Source organism: Temnothorax nylanderi, unplaced genomic scaffold (assembly GCF_030848795.1).
Source record: "Temnothorax nylanderi isolate EJ_2023f unplaced genomic scaffold, tnyl_v1.0 TNYL_tig0003_pilon, whole genome shotgun sequence".
In the NCBI taxonomy this organism is placed as follows: domain Eukaryota; kingdom Metazoa; phylum Arthropoda; class Insecta; order Hymenoptera; family Formicidae; genus Temnothorax; species Temnothorax nylanderi.
The window spans coordinates 1,416,992-1,439,024 of record NW_027249065.1 but is presented as its reverse complement, the minus strand read 5'-3'; the positions used below and the strand labels follow the sequence as shown (position 1 = coordinate 1,439,024).

General features: G+C 37.3%; 1 protein-coding gene across 3 annotated transcripts in view; it reads right to left on the bottom strand.

Moving 5' to 3' along the window:
• Nucleotides 1-22,033, bottom strand: part of Trpgamma (Transient receptor potential cation channel gamma) — a 77,554-nt gene that overhangs the window by 25,845 nt on the left and 29,676 nt on the right. For all 3 annotated transcript variants that reach the window (XM_071703669.1, XM_071703686.1, XM_071703676.1), the window contains 2 exons: nucleotides 19,264-19,306; nucleotides 283-566 (listed from right to left, as the gene is read on the bottom strand). In XM_071703669.1, the coding sequence (XP_071559770.1) occupies nucleotides 283-447 (165 nt within the window). In that variant the 5' untranslated portion in view covers nucleotides 448-566; nucleotides 19,264-19,306. The remainder of the gene's footprint in view (nucleotides 1-282; nucleotides 567-19,263; nucleotides 19,307-22,033) is intronic.

The following is a 22,033-nucleotide window of genomic DNA, read 5'->3' as shown; positions in this document are numbered from 1 at the left end:
ATAAATCAAAGAGATTCAAATGAAGGAGGTCACGACGCTTAATTATGTAAAGAGATCCGTTTGTTTGAGGAAATACTAGAATGCTCATGTATACTAAAGATTAATTTCGCTTAATTAGATGCTGAACTTAATTAAAAGTAATACGATCCTAACTACTCTCTGAAATGTTGCGTTATTTCGCAAAATGATGTAGATGAAAGATTAATTAATTCATTCTTGCTCGATGCCACGCTCGGTAACCCTTTCGAAACGATACACGTCAATTTTGTATTTGTTCGTTACCTTGACTTTCTTGTCAATTTCCGGTCGTTCGAGCAGACAGGTCGTCTGTACAACGTGTATCGGCGGCAGTGGAGGCGCCTCGGGGTCGAAGTTCACCTGCCCGGCGCCTCGCAGGAAGCCGCCGGCAACGGCGGTGATTCGACCCCTCGTTGTGTCGGACGCCATTCTCAAGGGAAAGTTATCCGTGCCACCTCCGCCTTGACCGTCGTCCTCGTCACCGACGATGTCTTCACCAGGGGTTGTGCCGCCCCTGGCGAACTGCTCCTCATCTTCGTACGCGCTTTCTGAAATTAATAATGTCATCGTTATCACGTCAGATCATAATGTGTATATCATATTGGGTTACGCATATTATTCTAACTTCGAAATATTCAGTTTTACGACATGCTCTTGTAACATATAAACCTGTTTCAATAATTAAACATTTTTATTTTCTAGAAGTATTTTAATTTCAAAGCGACATGATTTTTGTTAAGAGTATATTTTAATTTTTATGGAATTAACATCAGAAACAAAAAATTCGTATAATTTCAAAATTAGATATGACTGTATAAACGAAGATATTTCATACGGGAAAACTTGATAAAAAATACCTCATAATCAACGAAAAACAAGAGTTGTTTTTTGTAAGGTTTTAAAATTAAATATTATTAGAACGTCGAGCAATGAATAATATTACATATTGTAAGTTATTGGAAGCAAAGGGTTATATAATACTTGGGACTTAATTAAAAAGGGGGTAAACTATTTTTCTAATTAAGTTGCAAATATAAAAATTTATTTATATTAGACCTTCGTTGGAATTTTTTATTTTTTGTTTATGACGTAAAAAAATCGACTGTTTCGTCATGTAAATACCAATTTTGCGCGAGAAATATTCACCGGTGGAACAACGCCACGACGCAAGATTGTCCCCGGTGAACTATTCGAAGGAATGATGGATCGGGGAGCGCACTCTCTTTTATTAGCCGCGAGCAAATGCACGCACGCGAGCCGGGCAGTTGTATGTCCGCCTTTTACAGGCGGATATACATCGTCGTGTAATTTTCGGAGGATGGTGCAATCGACACGCAATAATGCCGATGCAACGTCACCGGTATTTTACGTCATCGCGCTCAAAGCGGAAAGTTTAATGGCGGCAGTCAACGATTATTAACGTCAAGCTGACAATTCCTCCCGGCTGCGACAATGGAGTTTAAAGATGCGTCAACGCCATGATTATACCGGCAAGCTGTAAAACGAGGTCTACGTCTACTGCCTTTCATCACGTATCATCCACGTGATGTCTGCACAGCGGCCGGCTTTCCTCGCGTCAATTATAAACTATGTAAATTATGCTTGCCAGCTGTGCTTCCTGCGGCATGCCGTTTGCGCGCCTCGCGAACGCTTGAACCGCGCAAATCGTTGCTGGCGAAAAAAAAAATACCACAAAAATAGCACGTCATTCTTTAAACTAGTGCAAAAGCTCTTTTTCGTGTGAAAACTACGAGAAGGAGAAATCAATGAAAAGCGAAACGCAGTTGCATATCATTATTTATAATAACTGCAAAGTCAAGGATATAAAAAGGTTCTAAGAACATCAAACGTTTTGGCCTGCTTCTGATTCTCTTTCTGATTCTCTGACTAAAAAGAAAAGAGATTTAAATTCCTCTACTATTACAATTTTAAAAAGGCAAAACGTGCGATAGTATTGAGATAAAATGTCTTTGTAAATTCACTTTTATTTCGACGAATGTTTCGTAAATCGATTTTAATAAACAAATTGCGATACAACCACTCGGGATTTGGACGAAACGGTTATCTCGTCGAATCGACGCGCATCGATTAATCCGCAGAGAAATAATCTCGTCGCCGTGCACCGCTTGCGCGCATTCGCGAAAAATGATCCGCGCTATTTATTGAGCACTAAAGTTGCATGACAGTTGCTCGTAAATTCAGGCCAACGACTATCGAATTCGGCGGGTGATACCGAGAAATAAGCACCTTCGCTCGATTAATGAGCGCGGATCGGCGGGCGGGCGGGAAAAAGGACGATTTTACTACTGCTCAATTGGCAAAAGCGGAATAATTGTACGTCGCCGTAAATTCGCGCTCGTAATACGAGCCATCTCAATTTCTTTGGACGCTATTAATCTCGATTGCGAACGCGCTTTTATAGGGGCAACAAACTACCATCATTACCCTGCTCGCGCCATCGCGGCGCTGCTCTCAAAACGAGATTATTAAAGACAAGATAATTTGTATAAAACCGCGGGAGCGTATGCTCTGTAAACACGATAATGAATTTGTACAATTTGCTGTCTCGCATTTGAGTCAATAGAAATGAGAATACTCAAACAAGAATCTCTACACTATAGCAAAGGGAATAAAACGCAAGAAAATCAATTATCTGTGTTCCATTGTATAAATATTATACGAATCGTGAATAAAGTCAGATAGATGAACAATGAATGGCAAAAATAAGAAATAATAAAAGAGATATTGCATTATAATGCATGGTAATAAAATATTTTAAACATAATTGCACTAAATAAAATTTAAGAAAGGAAAATTACAGTTGGATGTTATTTTAGCAATTGAATTGAATAAATAAATAAATTGTACCGATATTGCTAATGAGACATTATTAAAGTCAGACGTATAATTATGATAATACTACTAATATTCAAAATAATTGCTTTAGATTATGCTCCAGATAAAAATTGAAAAAATGAGGATAAAATATGAGATGGAAAAATGAGCTTACAATAAAATAAGGTTAGCAAGAAGTATTGATTGCACTTAAGTGTACATGCAAAGATCCATTTTGTATGCAGCTAATTTATTTCACAATTCTGTGACTGTACATGTTCAAGCTCTGAGAAATCGCTTCAGGAACTCAATTCTACAAAGGAGTAGCATCAGATTATCTGCCAGAGTTATTGCCTAGCGTCCGGCAGAGAGCAAGTTACCAATGTTCTTTGCTCATATTAGCAACAAATAGGTTTTAAGTTTTTAAACTTAAGTCTCACATCCCCGAGATGAGGTCATATCAATATACGTCAAAGCGCTTACATCACCAGAACGAGTGAATACGTATTAAAAATTCATGAGGCGTACTACATTAATATTTATGAAAGTTATTATCTCCCTGATGCGAAATTTCGATCGAATTAAATGTTCATCGCGAAGTCCGTTGAAATCGCAAAATTACAAGAGTAATTTTTCGAGCTAAATGTTTTATGGATGTTTCCTATATTTCCTTGTTATAAATAATTTATGGTTTGCATTATAACTCATACAGAACACATAACAATGGATGTAAATTCCCGACAGTTTGCCGTCTAAGCTTGCCGTTTTCTTGATTCTAAATTGTCAAGGAGGCTTCACGAACGTCTAATCGCTTATTTAGCGTCTTTACCATCTCCGAACGAGAAACGTGAATGTATTTCATTTAAGATGAATAGGAATCCAACTAATATTCCGAGAGCGTATTTGGGGATGTTTTTCAATCCGCTTTTGTAATGCGACGAGGGCGTAAAAATTGAATTGCAAAGCATAAGATTCAAGAAATGTCTCTGTTCGATAAAATAAGGCTACGAATTTCAAAACATGCAGCAATCACATAAAACAATATTAATATATTGTATTGTAAAAGTATTGCGAAATAAACGGTTAACATTATATATTAATGGAACATATTACAATACCGTATATCAATATTTCACATAACTGGTGCATATAAAATAATCTTAAATATATTTTATCGAACAGAGACATTTCTTTTTGTAACAACATACAAACTTTTATCCAACAGGAAATTCCTTTTTCACGTTTAATTCTTTACACGTACCATATGTCGGACCAGTGGCTTAAGAGGTTTATTAAAGGAGAGTTATTTGATCGATAAATTACACGCACCGCGGGAAATAGAACACACCATGCTTAAGCTTTGCGGTTCATTGACAAGTTGGTAATGGAATTATTCGGCCAAGTTTCAAAATCTGTCACTTAACATGAAATGGGAAATACCTGAATCTACAGTGGTATACAAGAAATGCGTTCGTAGATTACGCAATCCGTCGAACTGTCTAAAATTCGATCGAAATTTTTGTTAATCATGTAGAGAGAGAGAGAGAGAGAGAGAGAGAGAGAAATAATTTTTCTGATATCATCGCATCCTAAATTATTATTTATTAAATTCTACCTACTTTAGGAAATTTGTTCCTTCTATCATTAGTCGCGATTTTATTGTAATTTTCAATATTTTTTGTTTCGCATAATTGTGATAACCTCGGAATTGTTATTTGAATAGTGGAACGGGAATTATTTTACATTCGATATGCGAATCAGAGCAAGAGACTGAAATATATCGCGAATCTGAAATTAGAATTTCAGCTCCGCTGACTTTGGGAAGTAAGTCGACGTTCCGGATATGTCGAGATTGCTGGAAAATTTCTTGATTACTCGGCGGTGAATACCCGTGCTCAAAACCGCACTCCGGTTCACCGACGTAAGTTGATAATGGAATTACTCCGGATCGAGTTTCGAAATCTGCCACTTAATCGATGATCAGGAACAGGTACGGAACTGCGGAGTAGTAGCCTACGCTGGTGATCGACCTCCCGTTGCACCTGTTGCACGCCATCTCATACTTGTACGATAAATAATTTTACAATATCGACTATTCACGTATGTCTGCATGAGCATTACTGTTCACCAAAGGTATCTCATCAGATAATATACTTCGCGTAATTTCCAGTATTGGAAGCAAAATAAGTATCTATATTTAAAACATATTTTAACTGTTAAATGATATCTAAATATACAGAACTAATGTGAATACTTGTAAAGAAACTTTTTACACAACTTTTTACTAACAGTTTCATAAAAATCTGCATACTTTTTGAAAAATTGATTAACGGAGATTAATGTTTTTGTTACGCTAACACATTGCGCATTAAAAGAGAATAATGTAGTTTTGAAAATGAGCAAGAAATTACATAAACCGTGCGTGGGTGCACGTGTTCGCGAATTCCAAAAAAAAAAAAATGTGATACATCGTGTTTGCATAGGTTATTAATGAGTTGAGTCGAATACTGAATTTGCGTGTATGAGTAGTACAAGGGTGGTCTATAACCACACGCAAGGCAATTGTCGACGCGAATGATAAGAAAACGTTGTTAATTACAGTGAAAACGACTGGCCAGTTGGTTTTTGCATCGTTAACGTCCGTACGCTGATTTAGGTATCGCGATACCCAGAAAGACGCAGCGGCATGCATTACGGAATTTCTTGTATTTATTTATTCTCTCCGTTTTATTCCTGTTATTTTTCGCATTTCTTTTCTATTTCCTGAATTGCCTTTTTACGTTTCGCGTCCTTTTCTTAATTTTTTTTTTACTTTCCTCCACGTATTTCATACGTTTTCTGGTAAACTGCACGTGACAGATTATGCATACTTCTCATTTATAATCTGTCGCGGTTTTTATTTTGCAAACAGACTCCTCTGTATACCTTAGGGGATTAAACCTCAAAGAGTATGATAAATTTCATCCACTCATTCTCATTCTCATATTCTTTTCCTTTCTTCCTCTCCTTTCGCCTATTTATTTCTTGCTGCAGAGGGAACTGCAGAAATCGCGTTTTCGTGTGCGAGTTCGATTTTATGGGATGAATTATCGGAAAGCTCCGTTAATGAGACTTCAAAGAGAATCGGAGAAGAGAAACGGAGCAACGCAAAATTTATCGAAGGCATGGACTTTTTATTTGCGTCGATTGACTTTACGGTCGAGTTTTCACAATTCTACCGCGCTGGCGTACACAAACGGACTGTGAAACTTTAATCCGGTAAAACAAGAAGAGAGTGTAAAAAAAGTCGTTATTACTTTAACGAACGTTATTACTTAACGAACAACATTAAATGCAAGCGACTTTACTTTCAACCAATGTAAACTAGACGAAAAGAGAGACAAAAAATCTTTTAACCTCGTGTTGCTTGATATTCATCGCGATGCCGTGAGTATTTATGTCAAAATTAAATTTCGCTGCCCAGTCGATTCACAATGGTATGCAAAAAATAACAATTTAAAAGACAATGACTTAATGTTTCACGGAGAGAATTTTTTGTTATATTTTATTCTTAAATTCACTACAAACTTGGGACAACTTGGCAACCAAGGAATTTTTAAAATATACAAAAGACATTTTACAAACAACGTGATAAAAATTACTAAGCTGATTGGTAAATTTATTGGTAAATATTATTGAAATTTCCTAGATATATTTGAGTAAAATTAATCAAACATATTTTATATTTTAATGTAATAGATATTAATATTTTTTATTATGATAGATATTAATCAGAATAGCTCGCATAAAATTCTTGGTGGTACATGTTGTCCCACAACGCTACCATGATTTCAGGGTGAATTTTAAGAGAAAATTCTCTCCGTGTTCACTTCACTGTACTAACTTTTGAATATGTCAAAGAAATGACAATAAAACCAGTGAGTCTTATATAAAATAGGTAAAAGAGAAATTATATGTACTAATTACATACTTAAATATTCAAAATATTTCAAAAGGAGAGTGTGGTAATATAAAACAAATTATATATAGATAAATTACGTTATTTCTCCAGAGATTAAAGCTTGCTATGAAAGAAGATTGATTATTTATGCTATAAATTATCTATGTAATTAGATTCTGGAATTCATCAATCTTTTACAGCAAACAACGTGACATTATTCCAGTACAAGATCCAGGCTTCTGAAATTATTGGCACCTAAATTGAATTACTCGGTTGTGTGTTCTCGTTTCCATTCCCCTGAGCACGTTAAGATGTAATTACAATATAGAAGTTATGGTAAAGCAGTATAGGTCACACACATATTACAGAAATGTCTCGCATTTTCTTGCGGCCCTTCCAAGGAGACAACATTTTTCAAAAAAGGAATTAGACGTGCTTCAAAACGTGCACAATTCATACATTATATTTTAATTTCATATCTGTATTAAATGTTTTTTGCAACTAAAAAAGTGCTAATATTATGTAAAAAATTAAATATAAATAAATTTTACATTTCCTAAATATTTTTTCATGAAGAATTATTATATTTTCCGTCCAGTAGCGCTCCCAATTATGGGACATCCTTTATATCAAAAATAGGGACGTACCACAAAATTTTTTTCGCTAACAATCCTCGTAACAATATCGTTTCACAATACACGCGTTTTTAGCCGCCGATAATGACGATGGTTATAAATCGCGAATACGTCATGGGAAGACGTTGAGAAGGGGAGATATTTTCTCTTCTTCACGAAAATCCAAGAACGAATGAAATATCTCCGTGAGATCTGACCGGGAGATCTACAGGGAAGGAGGTAAAAAAAGACAAAAGGTACGGGAAATTGTTCGAATGGGAGCGCGCTGGGCGAGAATAAACAGACGGCGGCTTAAATGTACGGGGCTTTTACGAGGCGACGTTCTTCATCCCGTCCGGGTACTCCGAACTCGGAAAAAGAGTGACGAGATGTAACGTGACACCGTGAAAGGCGCGATCTCTCGAAAGCCGTTTAAAAGATACTCGCGAAAGAATTCTTCGCGCTTCTCTACAAATTTATATACGCGCAGGACACTTTGTCAAGGCCACTGCGGCGTGTCATGCGGATGTGCAGGATGTTTAAAAACAGGGGCGTGATGCAGTTATGCGGGAATATCGCGAGTCCTCAAATTTTTAACCCGGAGACGCACGAATCGATAATTTAATCGTATATCTTTTAGTTTTCTATCTCTTCCTTTCTTCCTCTACTACATTGGTGAGTGTAATGTTTCTTTGCACTTAAAAGTTAGGAGAAATTCAAAATAGATGTAAGTCAATGTGTTTGAGTTTTTTGTAACTTTTCCTAGTTCGCGATAACAATACGTTAAGAAACGCAAATATAGTGACCCAATTCAAATTTAAACTTTAAAGTTGCTGCGAGACAATTTAGTGAGTTCCAAATACGTAAATCCGGGACAGATAGTAGATAAGAAGCAAATTCTCGCGTTTCTTTTCACGCGTATATCTTTTACAATAAATAATAATAAAAACGGGACAGTAATTATTCGTTGAATAGCATGTGGTCAAATGCAGATAATCTAAACGTGCTTATTTTTGTTTGAAGTTATTCGCGACTGAAGCAATCAGTCCAAGTGTGATCATATGTGCACGTCTACGCTAAAAAATAATTATTGCAATAAAGCTGATAATTATTACAATTATTTTTCGTATTTTACTCCCACATTTATCGAACCATTTACTTTACTGTACGTTTTATTACACCTACGTTCGTCGAATATCCCTCGGGTCTCCTTTCTCAATCGCACTTTATTTTAACGTCACTATAAAACGCACGTTTTGAGTGGATATCTACAAAGATATTCGTCAATATCGCATGTCCTATCGCGTGTCCCCATCAGTCGATAGGTGTTCATTCAAAATTGAAATCCTGCCAGACTGCAAGCTTCAGCACGTTCCATCGTTTTGCAGAGCGTCCCCGATTCCGCGGCGTTCATTCTCGTTCCTGTAGTGCTCCTGTGTGCTATATCTTTCCTTTTGAAAATTGATATTCGTTAATCTGGACGATCGTTTTTTATCACGTACAAAGGCGCGCGCTGGAAGTTATTACGACACAGCACGTAACACGTTGTGTTTAAATAAAAAAAAAAAAACAGGAAACGAGGATATGTTTTATCGCAGTATCACGATAAATAGTGATGAAAACGAGACGCGCGATATTAGTTTTTATTATGCTGCTGTAGTGAATGCAAAAATTAATCAACGTTTCATCTTTCACGTGGTATTAAGGATATTTCACGTGGTATTAAGGTATAATATTAAGGTATCTCGCATTACACGGAGAATGGAAATTAGATGCGCAGCTATCGTATTAAACATATAGACGCATGAGAAACCATCTTTCCATTTGCTTCCTGTGTAATGATAAATCGCGGCACATAAAAATTAATAAAATAAATTATACTTTTTTTTGTATCAGCGTTGAATTTATTGAAGCCATTGCCGTAACGGGAATTTCAATGAGGAAGGGAGGAGGGCCGGCTTTTCCTAGGTGGCTCATTTGTAAATCAAACGAAAAATCGATATTTATTCAATAAATCAAACTGTGTCAAGCGACTGACTGATTGATTTTGCGAGATACACATGAGAAAGAAAAACAGAGAGAGGGAGAGAGAAACGTAACTTTTGATTTTGCATAAAACACAAACTGTTTGCCACAACTAGATTACTAAAATATTTTGACATCTCAAATAACGAAAAATAAAGTTTCGCCTATATATAGAATAAATAGAATTCTAGAATCGATTTTGTAGTTTTTGATATACCGATTAAAAAGAGCGCAGTTTTCAATTGAACAGAATTTCGTTTCTGCATCGAACATTATTGCATTATAATATTAAACTAAAATTTACGACAATATCGCGTTGGTAACCTCCATTTCGAAACCCTTTTCGTGCACACGTATGCATTTACAGGTTCTACGTGCCGAAATTAAACCACGCCCGCTATAAAGCACGGCGTAATATAGCGTGCGCCGACACAAAGCGCATATTTTAAGTGAATCGACGCGGTAATCCGAAAGTATAAAGACTGCGAATATTCACGCGCGGTCTTTGATCTTTCGCAGCTCGGCGCGCGAAATTTCGTCGTGCCGTGCCGTGCCGTGACTCGCCATAATATAACGAGCGAGTGGGTAAGAAAGATTGCCAGCCGTGAAATGGATGTAACTGCATTATGCGCGATAGACGAATGCAATTTGCTGTGGGCCAACTCCATGGATAACGGCCCACCGTTTGTATGCGAACAATCCCTTATCTCCCTTGTTCTCCTACGGAAATTACGTGGCCCAAAAGAGACCATATTCCGCAAAATCGTATAGTAAAAATTACATTACGCGATTAAAAAAGTATGAAAATTCGACTTCCATCGCTATCAAAATACGTGGCTCACCGCGGTTAAGCTCGAGACACGATGATTAATTTCGTATTAGTCTTTACATCGCAAAACAGCTCTCGAAAAGTCGGTGAGCTCAGCTATCTCTATTCCGCTCCTTTGTGCGCGATAAAGCTCGTATAATTAATGATCCACCTAGTAACCTCGAAGAGGAACGTGTGTCGCATAGAAACAGACGAATTTAATTTCGACGATCGAACGAAGCTCTATTCGTCCGGCTGTCCCTCCCCCAATTTTTTTCCTACTATGACCCGATTGCTTTCGGCGTCGTCCGAAAAAATATAGGTCGTTCGGCAAAGAGAGCATTGGATGGACAAAGCTGTTCTAGTTGACTCGCGCTAGAAGGACGGAGGGACACGAACGCCGCAGAATTCCATCGAGTTACGAATTTTAAATCTGACCGTCCTGTTAGGCACGGATGATATATCACGTGACACGTCACGTGTCCGGAACACGGAGATGATAAAACTTGACAGATTTTACTGACACCGCTTCCATCCGGCACTCTCTCGAATGGATCGGACACCTTGATCGCGTGCCGAATAATTTTCTGCACGTGAAATAATCCTCGTGCCACTCTATCGTCGTTTTACTTCGGCGTGACGGCATGAAAAATATATCGGCGACACAAGACGATTACGTTTCAGTCGCTGTTATAAACTTCGGATATAAATGTATAGGATATGTGTTATCAATCGTATTAAAAAGTTGACAATATTGTACTCTATCAAAAACAAAGAAATGTTAGAAATTTTTTGTTAAACGCTATAAGCGGAAATATTAAATTAATAAATAAGTTAATAATATACAACAGTGTGAAAAGATACACAACAAAGTGATGTAAGTCAGTTTTCGTAGAAACTGTTACATGCGAATATTTCCAATTTTCTGCTTTATTTTAAAATTTAAACTATTTAAAAAATAATAAACTGCTCAGTATACAGCTTGCAGATTTCTGCTTTCTATAACTTCAAATGTCTAAATATTTTAGAATAAAGAAAAACTGTGCTTCTAATCCTTCATATATCTTCTTCATATTTACTCGCTCCTTTAGATATCCTTTATAGATGACGATTTATGTTTGTTTCCGCGATAGCGTGCCAAATGAAGAACGAGGGTAGTGAAGGGAATATGATAACGAGTTATATGAACGAGTTGCAACGAACATTCGCGCGCACAGTGAATGATAATTTATCGTGTCATAAATGTCTGAATTGCTTTAAAGGAATAATGCCGTTACGGAATTTCACGGAGTGTCTCGCAACGACGCCTTCTTTTCATACGACCAGATTCCTCCTGATCGCACAAACGGAAGAATAAAAGAAACGTTATGAGAAATTCCACGGTTGATAATATGACTCGTATATTCTCGCTCGCACATTCTCGCTCGGAAAACTTAATTTCGTTCCACCCGGTCAAACGTCGGGCACGTTCTTCCGCGGCTACTTTCCCTTTGCGTTTTCCTGCGAGTCATTTAATCCCGAGCCATTGCAAAGCGCCGACGCGAAAATGACGCTGTCGTCCTGATGGCGTATAACGAGGAAACATAGCTATCTCATTTATACAATGGAGAGAAAATTACAATAAAGAAAATTATAGCGCAGAAGAACGGGTTTGAGATACGAGAATAATGTCTACTTGTCCGTTATATACCGCTCATCAAACCGAATAACAAAACAGTTCAGAATTTCCAATTTTGCATTTTGCATGTGTATCTCATCTATGTCATGGACAATCTTACTTTAGTCAGGCGAATGTGATAAATACACTATTCACGAACTTACATATACCTAATCTCCAACTTATTCCAAGTATAACATTTGCGCTCGCTGTGCGCGATAGATAACGCGTATCGAAGATACAATCGAAGGACTATTCCACGGTGAGTTCGCGCCTAACTTTGTTGGAAGGATATCGAGAAATACTCCTTTGAAGACAATGTTATTCATCGGTTTATCCATTTCCCGTGCGAAGCAGCCTAGGAGCATTCCGCGTATTTGCAAAAGGACGCTTTTCCGATACTGCAAAGTTCCTGTCGATCGCAAAATAATCTTGCTGTCTCAGTAGAATTGTGCTCCTCGAGTGCTTCTTTGACCGCGAGACCATATCAAATTTATGTAAATTCGAAAAAAAAATTCCGACCGAGAAGCAAAAAAATGACAGTGGATCAGTCAAATAATTAAACTTGGTATCACTCGAAAACTGCACGATAGTAATCACAATTCGCGCGCACAATTCAGCGCGACCCTGGGGATTACAATGGCGATTAGTTTCCCTGCATTGATTCCTTTTCTTTCTGCTGGCTAATTATACAGGTTCGCTTACACGGTCGTCGAAATAAATGGGTACCATCCGTCGGCCGTGACTTCTGATGGATTGTCTCGCGTGAACATGCGTACGGGCGCTCGCTTGGCGACCAGCCAAAGTCACCAAACGTCCTCTTGTGCGACGTGCCCAACGGGATATTCATCAGATTTAACGCAACGAGGCGGCGCGGCGCTTCGTCTGATCGGTCCGCTACTACTACAATCTGCGCGATTTTATCATCTCTCTTTTTTTCGTGCCAGCAATTTGTCTGCTTAATTGCAGTTTGCAGAGTGACTTTCATTGGATTAAAAAAAAAGCAGTTAATGAAGCAAATCGAAAGGCCATTTCTCTTCGTTACCGTCTTTTACAGCGATAGCGTTAATAGCTACACATTAATTTGATATTTGCGTATGTAATTTAATTAATCTGTCAAATTAATTCGTTATTTTTACTGCTTTAGGCTTGTACTGCACATATTTTGATTATATATATTTAATGTAATGGCATTGATTAATGTATTTTTATGCAGAGTTTTTCGCTGAAATATCGGAAAATAATTTAACAGCAGATTGAAGTATTCGTCGTTAAAATTTTTCTATCAAAGATTTCAATCAAAATATTCTATCATTATGCTTACCATTATGCGATCCGTGAATGCAATGACGAAATAAAAGCTTGTCAAGCGGTACAGCTAGGCGCAGCCTGGTGTGTGCCTGCTGTTCGTAATGAACACCAATATGCGTAAACGAACATGGGCCATTAGTGCGTATAATGAAAATGATTAACGGCGATCGAGAGAAATTTTCCGGCGCCCTTATAAATTGCGAGCGCATTAAAGTGCATTGAAATTTTACTTTTTACATCATAAATCATCAAATATAATAGTTGTGCCATTATTTCATCGACAATGGATTAAAATTTTATGTACGATAATATCGTGTTGATTACGTTGAATCTCTTAAGTCTCAATATCGATGAAATATACATTTCTATAAAGTATAAATGTACAACAGCTGTGTGTTGAATTGCATGGCGCAAATAATGGGATCAATAAAAATAGAATTAATAGAACTGATAAAAGATGAAGCTCTCGTCTATGGATTGTCTATGAAGACGTTTATGAGATTGCTCAATGAGCTCGAAAATCGAGAGAGCTGTCTAATATGACAGTAAATCTATCCGATTATAGCATACGATCCCGCCTACGTAATAGTCGTCCTATTATAGATGCCAGTAGAAACTGACAAACTAGCATTGCAATAGTGAATTATTCAACAATTTATAACGATTATACATACAACACTGGATTATTTAACTTATGAGGGATAAATCAATGCAATAATTACCACGGTCAACAATCCGGACAGTTTGTACAGTTATTTATCAATCACTAAGAACGCGGCTTTAATTGGATGATTTCAAACGCGATACAAATTTTCTATTCAAAAAACTCTGCGGTTAAATTGTGTATTAAATACTTATTTCTGTAAACTTTATAAGACAGAAATTTACAAACTTTTCAATAAGCCGAAAAAGTTTTGATCGGTTCTTAAGAGAGAAGACTTATTTTCGTTCTATTTATCCCTGAATGTCTAATAGAGGCGTCCTCAATGGTCAACTCGCCCTCTACTTCGAGTAAACTTTCCCAATTAAGATCACACGCTACCCCTCAGAAATAGCAAACTCGATTATTATCTCGTTAACTCGCACAGTCGATAGAACTCGGTTTAATCTGCGTTCAATTTGTCGTACAATTTATCACTGTGATCCGATGCCCGTCAACGTATGTGGTAAACAAATTGCAAGAAACTTCTCGTCTCGTCGTCTCTGTCCCATTTCCCGTTTCTACACTGTTAAAGGTTAGAGGATGAAATTTAAACCAATACCATGAGTTAGATTTATTTTGTTATTTTTAACTACCATGTGCGTCAAAATTTATTAGTTTGAAACAAAATAGGATTATTTTAACTCCATTGGTTCAGTCAAATTAACTACATATTGAGTAGGAGCAGTGGCGAATAGTTAAAAATTACTCAAAATTGAGTTTAATTTAACCCTATGAATTTAACAGTGTAGGCTAAAGGCGATATTTAACAATCCAATAGATCCGTTCGAGTCACGGCTGACAAGAAGCGACAGGATGCGAAAGCGACGTTGATGACGTTGCAGCTCGATCTTACTTCTCCGAATTGTGGCTAACTCCACCCGCGGTTAAGCTAATGGGGAAATCGCGTTATATCTCGGGAACATCGAGAGGCAGCGGCAGAAATCGATTTTGGGAATTCGCGCACCGGATCCCCACGGAGAGAACTGGCGCATCTATCATCGTCTGACTATTGCTGACTATATCTACTTGCAGTGCTTGTTTAGCTTTCAAGGAAGAAACAGAATTTGCATTCCTGCATCTGAGGAATTCCTTGCGAGATACCGTGTTTGGTTCTTTACACAATGTAACATTGCGTACAGCTTTATGCAAACACACTCATTGCTTTTTATTCACTAAAAAATATATACTAGAAAAAACATCCTATCTCTACAATTATTCTATGCAGTATTCTATATATACGATATATACGTTGCAAGCTACACTTTTAGAAATATATATGTGTGGAATTTTAAGATTGATATTAATAAAAAAAAAACATCAGACCCTTTGAGACATCCTTTGAGAACATGTGTATCAATATACGTGACAAATTAATTTCGCAAGAGTCGAAAAGAATTGTATCAAGCTATTAGACTAACGAATATGATATCGGCTTATATAGAGGAAAGCCCCCTATTATGAGATAGGATCCTAATATGAGATGGCGGAGTTTTTTCATGGTGGGATCAACAGATGGGGCCTATATCCCACACAGAGCATAACATCCAACAGATATTTAATGGATATCTAGATATCCAATGGCTATCCATTGGATATCTAGATATCCATTAAATATCTGTTGGATGTTATGCTCTGTGTGGGTATAGGGCCTTTTAGCTTAACATATCTCATATTAGGATCCTGTATCATAATAGGGGACTTTCCTCTATTAATAAATATTTTAACCTACATTACACACATATAACAAAAATTTCAATTCATAAAAATATAATTCAGCATTAAAGTTAAATAAACTGATAAGTTTTCGTTGTTCAAAAATTCGATCTTTAGAAAATAAAAATATTAACATTGTTCGATAGTTCAATAAAAATCTAATTTTTTATAACGAGTGAGATTATTTAAAATTGTATTGCAATCTACTTCTTACATATTAATTACAAGCTTGGTAAAAGTCAATCTCAGAAAATTAAACAAGCTCAAAAACAATAAAATTAATAATATCTATGAGAGATAAAGATGGTAATCCCATCTGTAATAGAACCGGAATTTAGAAATGTAACTCTAAGAAGAATGTTTTAAAGTAAAACTAGCCAAAAAGTGCATTAGCCGCGATGGAAAGGGTAAGTGAATGGAGAGCCGAACACGGCTGGCTAAGTTTTGATCATTAGAAATCCGATAGCCGGATGTCTCTCTTTCTCTGAACCATCGAGTAAGTTCCCGTTACAACCTCACTGATGGACCACTCCGAGGAAAAAATTTCGAGGGATAATGCGCGGGATAATGTTCGGAAGCGCTCGGGCGTCTTCCTGGAAAAACTTCGGCGAGGATTTTCACGCGGACGGGAAACGTGTGTCAGGAAAGACAGAGGTTCTTGCATTTCATGCAGGTCTGTCGATGTTTTTCTCTATTGCATAACAAGAAAAACCATAATGTTGCATCTTTGTACGACGAGTTTACCGGAGCGTAAGTTTATGTATATTCAGGGAAGGCTATTATATGTATACAGATATCTGCCTTTTTCTCGCTTTTCTCGCAACGAGTCTGTTTCCAGCCGCAAAAAATCACCGTGCTGCATTAATAACGCGATGTTTTATTCTGTGAAATGATCATTCGCGAGGTAAAGTACTGGCGAGGCTAAAGTTTCAAATACTTTATAATACCGCGCAATTTGTGCACGTCCGCAATTTGTAAAACACATAAGCGATCATATTGGCGTATTCTTCAAAAGCTTTCAACGTTTGTTCTGTTTTCAAAAGTTTTGCTTGAATCGATAATAGAATAAATCTAATTGATAACGCATTAGATAAACTTAGTGTGTCAGATAAAATTTGCAGAAAGCGAACTTTTTGATGACGGAAATCCGCACTTGTTTTGTATAGTCCGAGCTCTAATCGCCGTACATGACGTTACAATTAATGCTCCTGACACATTCGTCAGGGTCAATTGTATTCGGGCATCGTGAATGTGTAACATTTCTGTGGGAGAGTACGGCAGTTAGGCGTTCCTGCAATGCCAGTGCCATGTTATCCTTACCAGCATGGGTATGCAAAGTAGCAATTCACAGGGAACTATGTAAACAATCGTCGGAAATAGAAACCGGTCGGGGCGTGATCCTTCGGCTTGTATGTCCGAATGTCCACGCGCTGAGCAAATTGGAAGTCAACCTCGGGTTACAAAGCTGCGGCTTTAGAGGCTAACGAGCGGGTCCATCCACCGGAAGCCAGTTCAAATGGCTCAGAATCATGTCGCGAATACCATTAGTATTCTACGCGGGCTCATCCTTGCGAAATAATCATAAATCTTCGGTAAAGCGATCATGTTCCTTGATCATGATATTTAGAGCGCAATTATTCGCATATTTTAGTAACATCCCGAGATAGTATTGGACAACAATTAATTACTTACGATAAAACGCTCATGAAATACATGTAAGAAACGCGTTCAAAATTTAATTTCTACGCGGTAATTAAAAATGTTTGTGTTTATAACATATTTATATTAATTAATATATAAATTTTATACAGGACAGTTTCCTTATTATTTTTCCCAGTACTTCGTTAATTTAATAAATGATTATTTATGCAATGGCTCATTATTTTAATTGCATTTTACTAAAGCCTGTTCTGGAACGGATTAAAAATTTATTTACATATTTTTTCAATTACCTTTACGTTTTCACCTAATTATTTTGTAATTCCGCAATTGCGCCTTTTATTATTTCACCACGGAAATTAATTGCTTTAAGAAATTTGTTGGAGATATTGCATAATTTTTTTCGTATAATTCAATAATGTGATTTAGATTTCTTTATTAATTTTATTTGCATTTTTTAAACAGAAAACTATGTATTTACATTATAGAATCTATTACGTTGACACAATAAAAATCTCATTATCTTAACTGTAACTTTTTCGCAGAAACTGATAACAGTTTCGCGAGAATACCTTTACCTCGTCGTCTTATACGTTCTTTTTTCTTAGTTTTCGTAGCGTCTTCGATATGTATTGACGTTTCTGACGAGATATCAGGAATATAATGGGGGCCTACTAGGATACGAGACAAATGATGCGTGAATAACGAGGACGGTATCGCGGTTGAACGAACCATTGTCAGCTGTCGACGCGTGAATATTCGATGGCTATGTACACGCGAAACATCCTTTTAACAAGCGTATCGCGAACGAAGTTAATAACGTTAGCAAAGTTATTAACGTTAGTTTCTTTCAAATAAAAAAAAAATGGGTCTCCGCAATTTCCTGAAAAAAAGGCGCTTGAAATAAATTTAAAAAAAAAAGAAAATATAACCGCAGAATAAAGCGCGGTAATTATCTTATTCGAATGCCGTCATCGCAGCGTAGAATTCCTCCGAATTCTAATGAGATCCAAGCAGAGCGGAAGGGAGATTTTAATAAATGCGCGAACGAGACCGCTGAAGGAGATTTCCCACTGAAATATTTCCGCTGATATTTCTTCGTCGATCTTGGAAGTAATTCAGACGCTCGATACCGCTCCATAAATATTTTCGTAAGACGCAACGGCTATTTTCCCCGCCTGCCCGTGTACGGATGATCATTCATTGTGATCAACGACGTGTACAAAACACACGAAGCGGTATGTTTAAAGTTTCCTGGCTACGGGGAATAAGAATGTTGAACTTTCGATGCGATAGCGACGATTTATCATCCGACGAATCTCTTACGGCGAACCGAAAGTATCAAAGATTTCTCTGCCTACGCGCACATTCCCTCCGCAAATTGATCGTCCGCTGCATGCCGAACGCAAAATTTATGGAGATTGATCCTACCGGTTAATACCGTAATAATTCCTGAATATGCATGTCGCGCCGGTACAACTCTCATGTGGCCGGTTATTGGCAATATGTAAAGCCGGTGGCTGATACTTTTAAATTATGCTAAGTGCGTTTGACGCGGGAAAGGCCCATCGCTTCTTGTTACTATGACAAGTAATTGACAGTTATATCTCCCGTATATCGCCTGCGATATGTATTTGCCGTGTCTGTTATAAATATTTTCATATTATGTTAGTTATAGCATAAATATCGTAAACATTTTTATAATCGTATTTCCTTTTTACTAGAATTAATTTTCTCTTTATTATAGAATAGACTATTCTTTTGTATTGATAATTTCGTTGTCAGACAATGCAAATAATCTTGACGTCGGCTCATTTAATTCTGCAGTAATAAAAGTTCGTACAGCAGCAAAACAAAATCTTTGAAACAAACTCCAAGCTTTAGAATAATATAGGTATAATCTTACGAACTCAATTATAAAAAAGCTAATGAATAAAAGAGTGAAATCAATAGAAACTATCACTCTACCTGTATACTCACCGATCTCCGGTATGTTCCTGTCATGATCGCCCCCGGCTAAAAACTGAAACATAAAAATATTTTATGGTCTTACATACAATGCTCAAGTGTCAGATATGTAATGCTCCTGAATTAAAATTTAAAAAAAAATTACACGAGACGGAAAAATAGAAAACAATTAAAACTTTGGATTAAATAAAATTGTATCATATTATCGCATATTATAATTTACAATATTTAGGCCTGACTTAATTTTCTCTTCTTAATTATTGAATTATCATAAACTTGTTATAATGCCACTTACGGCGGCCGCAGTTAATCCCATTATCAATCCCATTATCGCAAGCCGATATTCGCGAGCTCCTAAGATTAAAAATAAAAATTACTTCTCGCTTCCGCCAAATGAAGTTTGTTCAGGATAACGGAGATCTCCAAGAACAGCAGAATAGTGCACGGTCGAAGGGAGGTGCTTTCAGTCGACGACAGTGAAACCCGGCGGAAGAAACTTCTGGCGGTGACGCGAAAAGATCGCCAGTAAAATATGACACCGCTGTTTTTCCCGGAATCTAACAAATACTGTTACTTTTGCTTCCCTATCCGGCGAACACGACAACAAACGGATCCATACGTTACGTCAACTCGCTCTGTAACTTTCATAGAGAACTTTCGCTTTACAGAACGTACGGCGTACTCAGAAAGAACTTCCCTCGCCTATTGAAATCTGACAAGGAATCCGAGAAAAACTGGGTCTCTCTATATTCTATTTATAAGTTGGAAAATTTAAAATTGTAAAAAAAGTTATTTCGGAATAGCTTTTTTACGGTAAACTAATCAAGCAATTCCGACCATTTAATAAAATTTTCTGTATATATAAAAAAGTTAATATATAAGACCAATTAAAATATTAGAGAAATACTATATTATAAAATTATATAAAAGTTATAAAAATTCTGACATAATTTTGTATCAAATAATTTCCATGGTTTAATAAGATGCACAAGATTTCTTACAATAAGTAAACACCGAATACAGATAATAATAAGTGCCGCAGGCAAATTTTCAATTAAAAACTGTCTACATTATTATTTAATACGTCTTATCTCTTGTCATATACAAATTATTTCTGTGAATTAATATTCTGTTACACGCTGTAACCGTACTTCACGCGGTAAGTAATTAAAAAATTTACACGATGTGCAATTTGTCAAAATGAAGTGAGATGCAGGGCGAGTGTGTCGACGATTAAGCAAAATATTCGTCGCAGCTGGCGGTTCTGACAATTAAATTATGCGACGTCGTGAAATATGCACGAGTGTCTTGAGATGCAGTCGTAAAAAGGAAATGAGACGCATAAGAAAAGGAGGTCCAACTCTTCGCGGTTCTTTTTGCAGTTCCTCAGCTTGCGAGGCCACCTTTCCCTGCGGTTTCCGCGACACATAAACCGGGTTTATTCAAGAAATCGTGACTTTCCTGGGAAATAGAAACCGGCAAAAAGATATCCCGCGGTCGCTTCTTTTACCGCGAGAGAGAGAGAGATTCCTGGTAACCCTCCACCGCGCTTGCGAGAGGCAAATGGCGAGAGGAACCTCTCGAGGGAAGCCTCTTCCTCCTAGGTTAGACCTTCCGGGCTTGGGAAATCGATAGACCCTCCCCGCCCCCTCAGTTTCCTGCGATTCTCCTCGATTTGGAGCTTGAGACCGTCCTCGCGTTCATGTGTCGATCGAGAACCCAATAATGTCTCACGTCGCGTCGGAGATTGATTAAAGGTATGATTGCCGTTACTCTCTGTATCCGTATTACGACATTTTCCGCATTGATAGGTTCCTAATGTCAGTAATGTAATATACTAAATTTTGTCACTTAAATTATTATTACTTTAAATTAAAACTCATTATTTTTATATTCTGTTTGTGCCGTAGGACAAATACCCAAGAACATCTTTTTGAGTGTCTTTTTTGTATTCTTTTATACTTTTTCTGATATTTCTAACACAATAAATATTGAAAATAATTACGTACTTAACGCAATTAATTGACTATTGTATTACTACCATCGCATTGCTTCGGGTTTTTTTAACAAAAGAAGTTTTTCTACAGTGGCGTTTGAATTGATCCATATTGTTTTTGTAAACGAAAAAACGATATACGAGTTCTCTTCCCCATTAGTTACTATTTTGCATGCGCGACCGGAAATGTTCGGAAATCCGCGAGACCAAGCTTGAAAGCCGTTTTGCGATGGAAAAAAAGAGAAGAAATGGATACACTCGTTGCCAATTTTATCTCGTCCTTTGCGCAGTTAATCGGACGATTAATAACTACGTGTTCGCGAAAGGATTTACCGTTCTGGCATATAGGTCGCGCACAGTGGGAATCACTCGCAACCTGTACTTCCTTGTCGCGAGGTGCGTTGATCTCTCGAGATGAAAATGGAATGGCAATTTATTTTCCGCGTTGATTCGACACGCAGCCTCCAACGCGAACATTCCATGCAGACCTCCGCCCAAATGGCAGGTCCTTTCTGCTCATAAGTGCCGCACTTTCGGAACACCACGAGCCGGAGGATTGATGGAAGCTCGGCTCCATCGCTGCCTGCCCGCAAAAAAGGAACCCTGAGCTTCACGTGAAATTGATAAATACGTGAAATCCGCGGGAGCTCTCGTAACGTGGAACACGAACGGACACAATCCTGTTTCATTCGCTTTGATAAACTTTTGCGGATTTGCGAAGCTAGTCTACAAGTTTTCGTTTGCATAATGTTTCGTGATGTCATGGCGGGCACCAGGAACGAATGA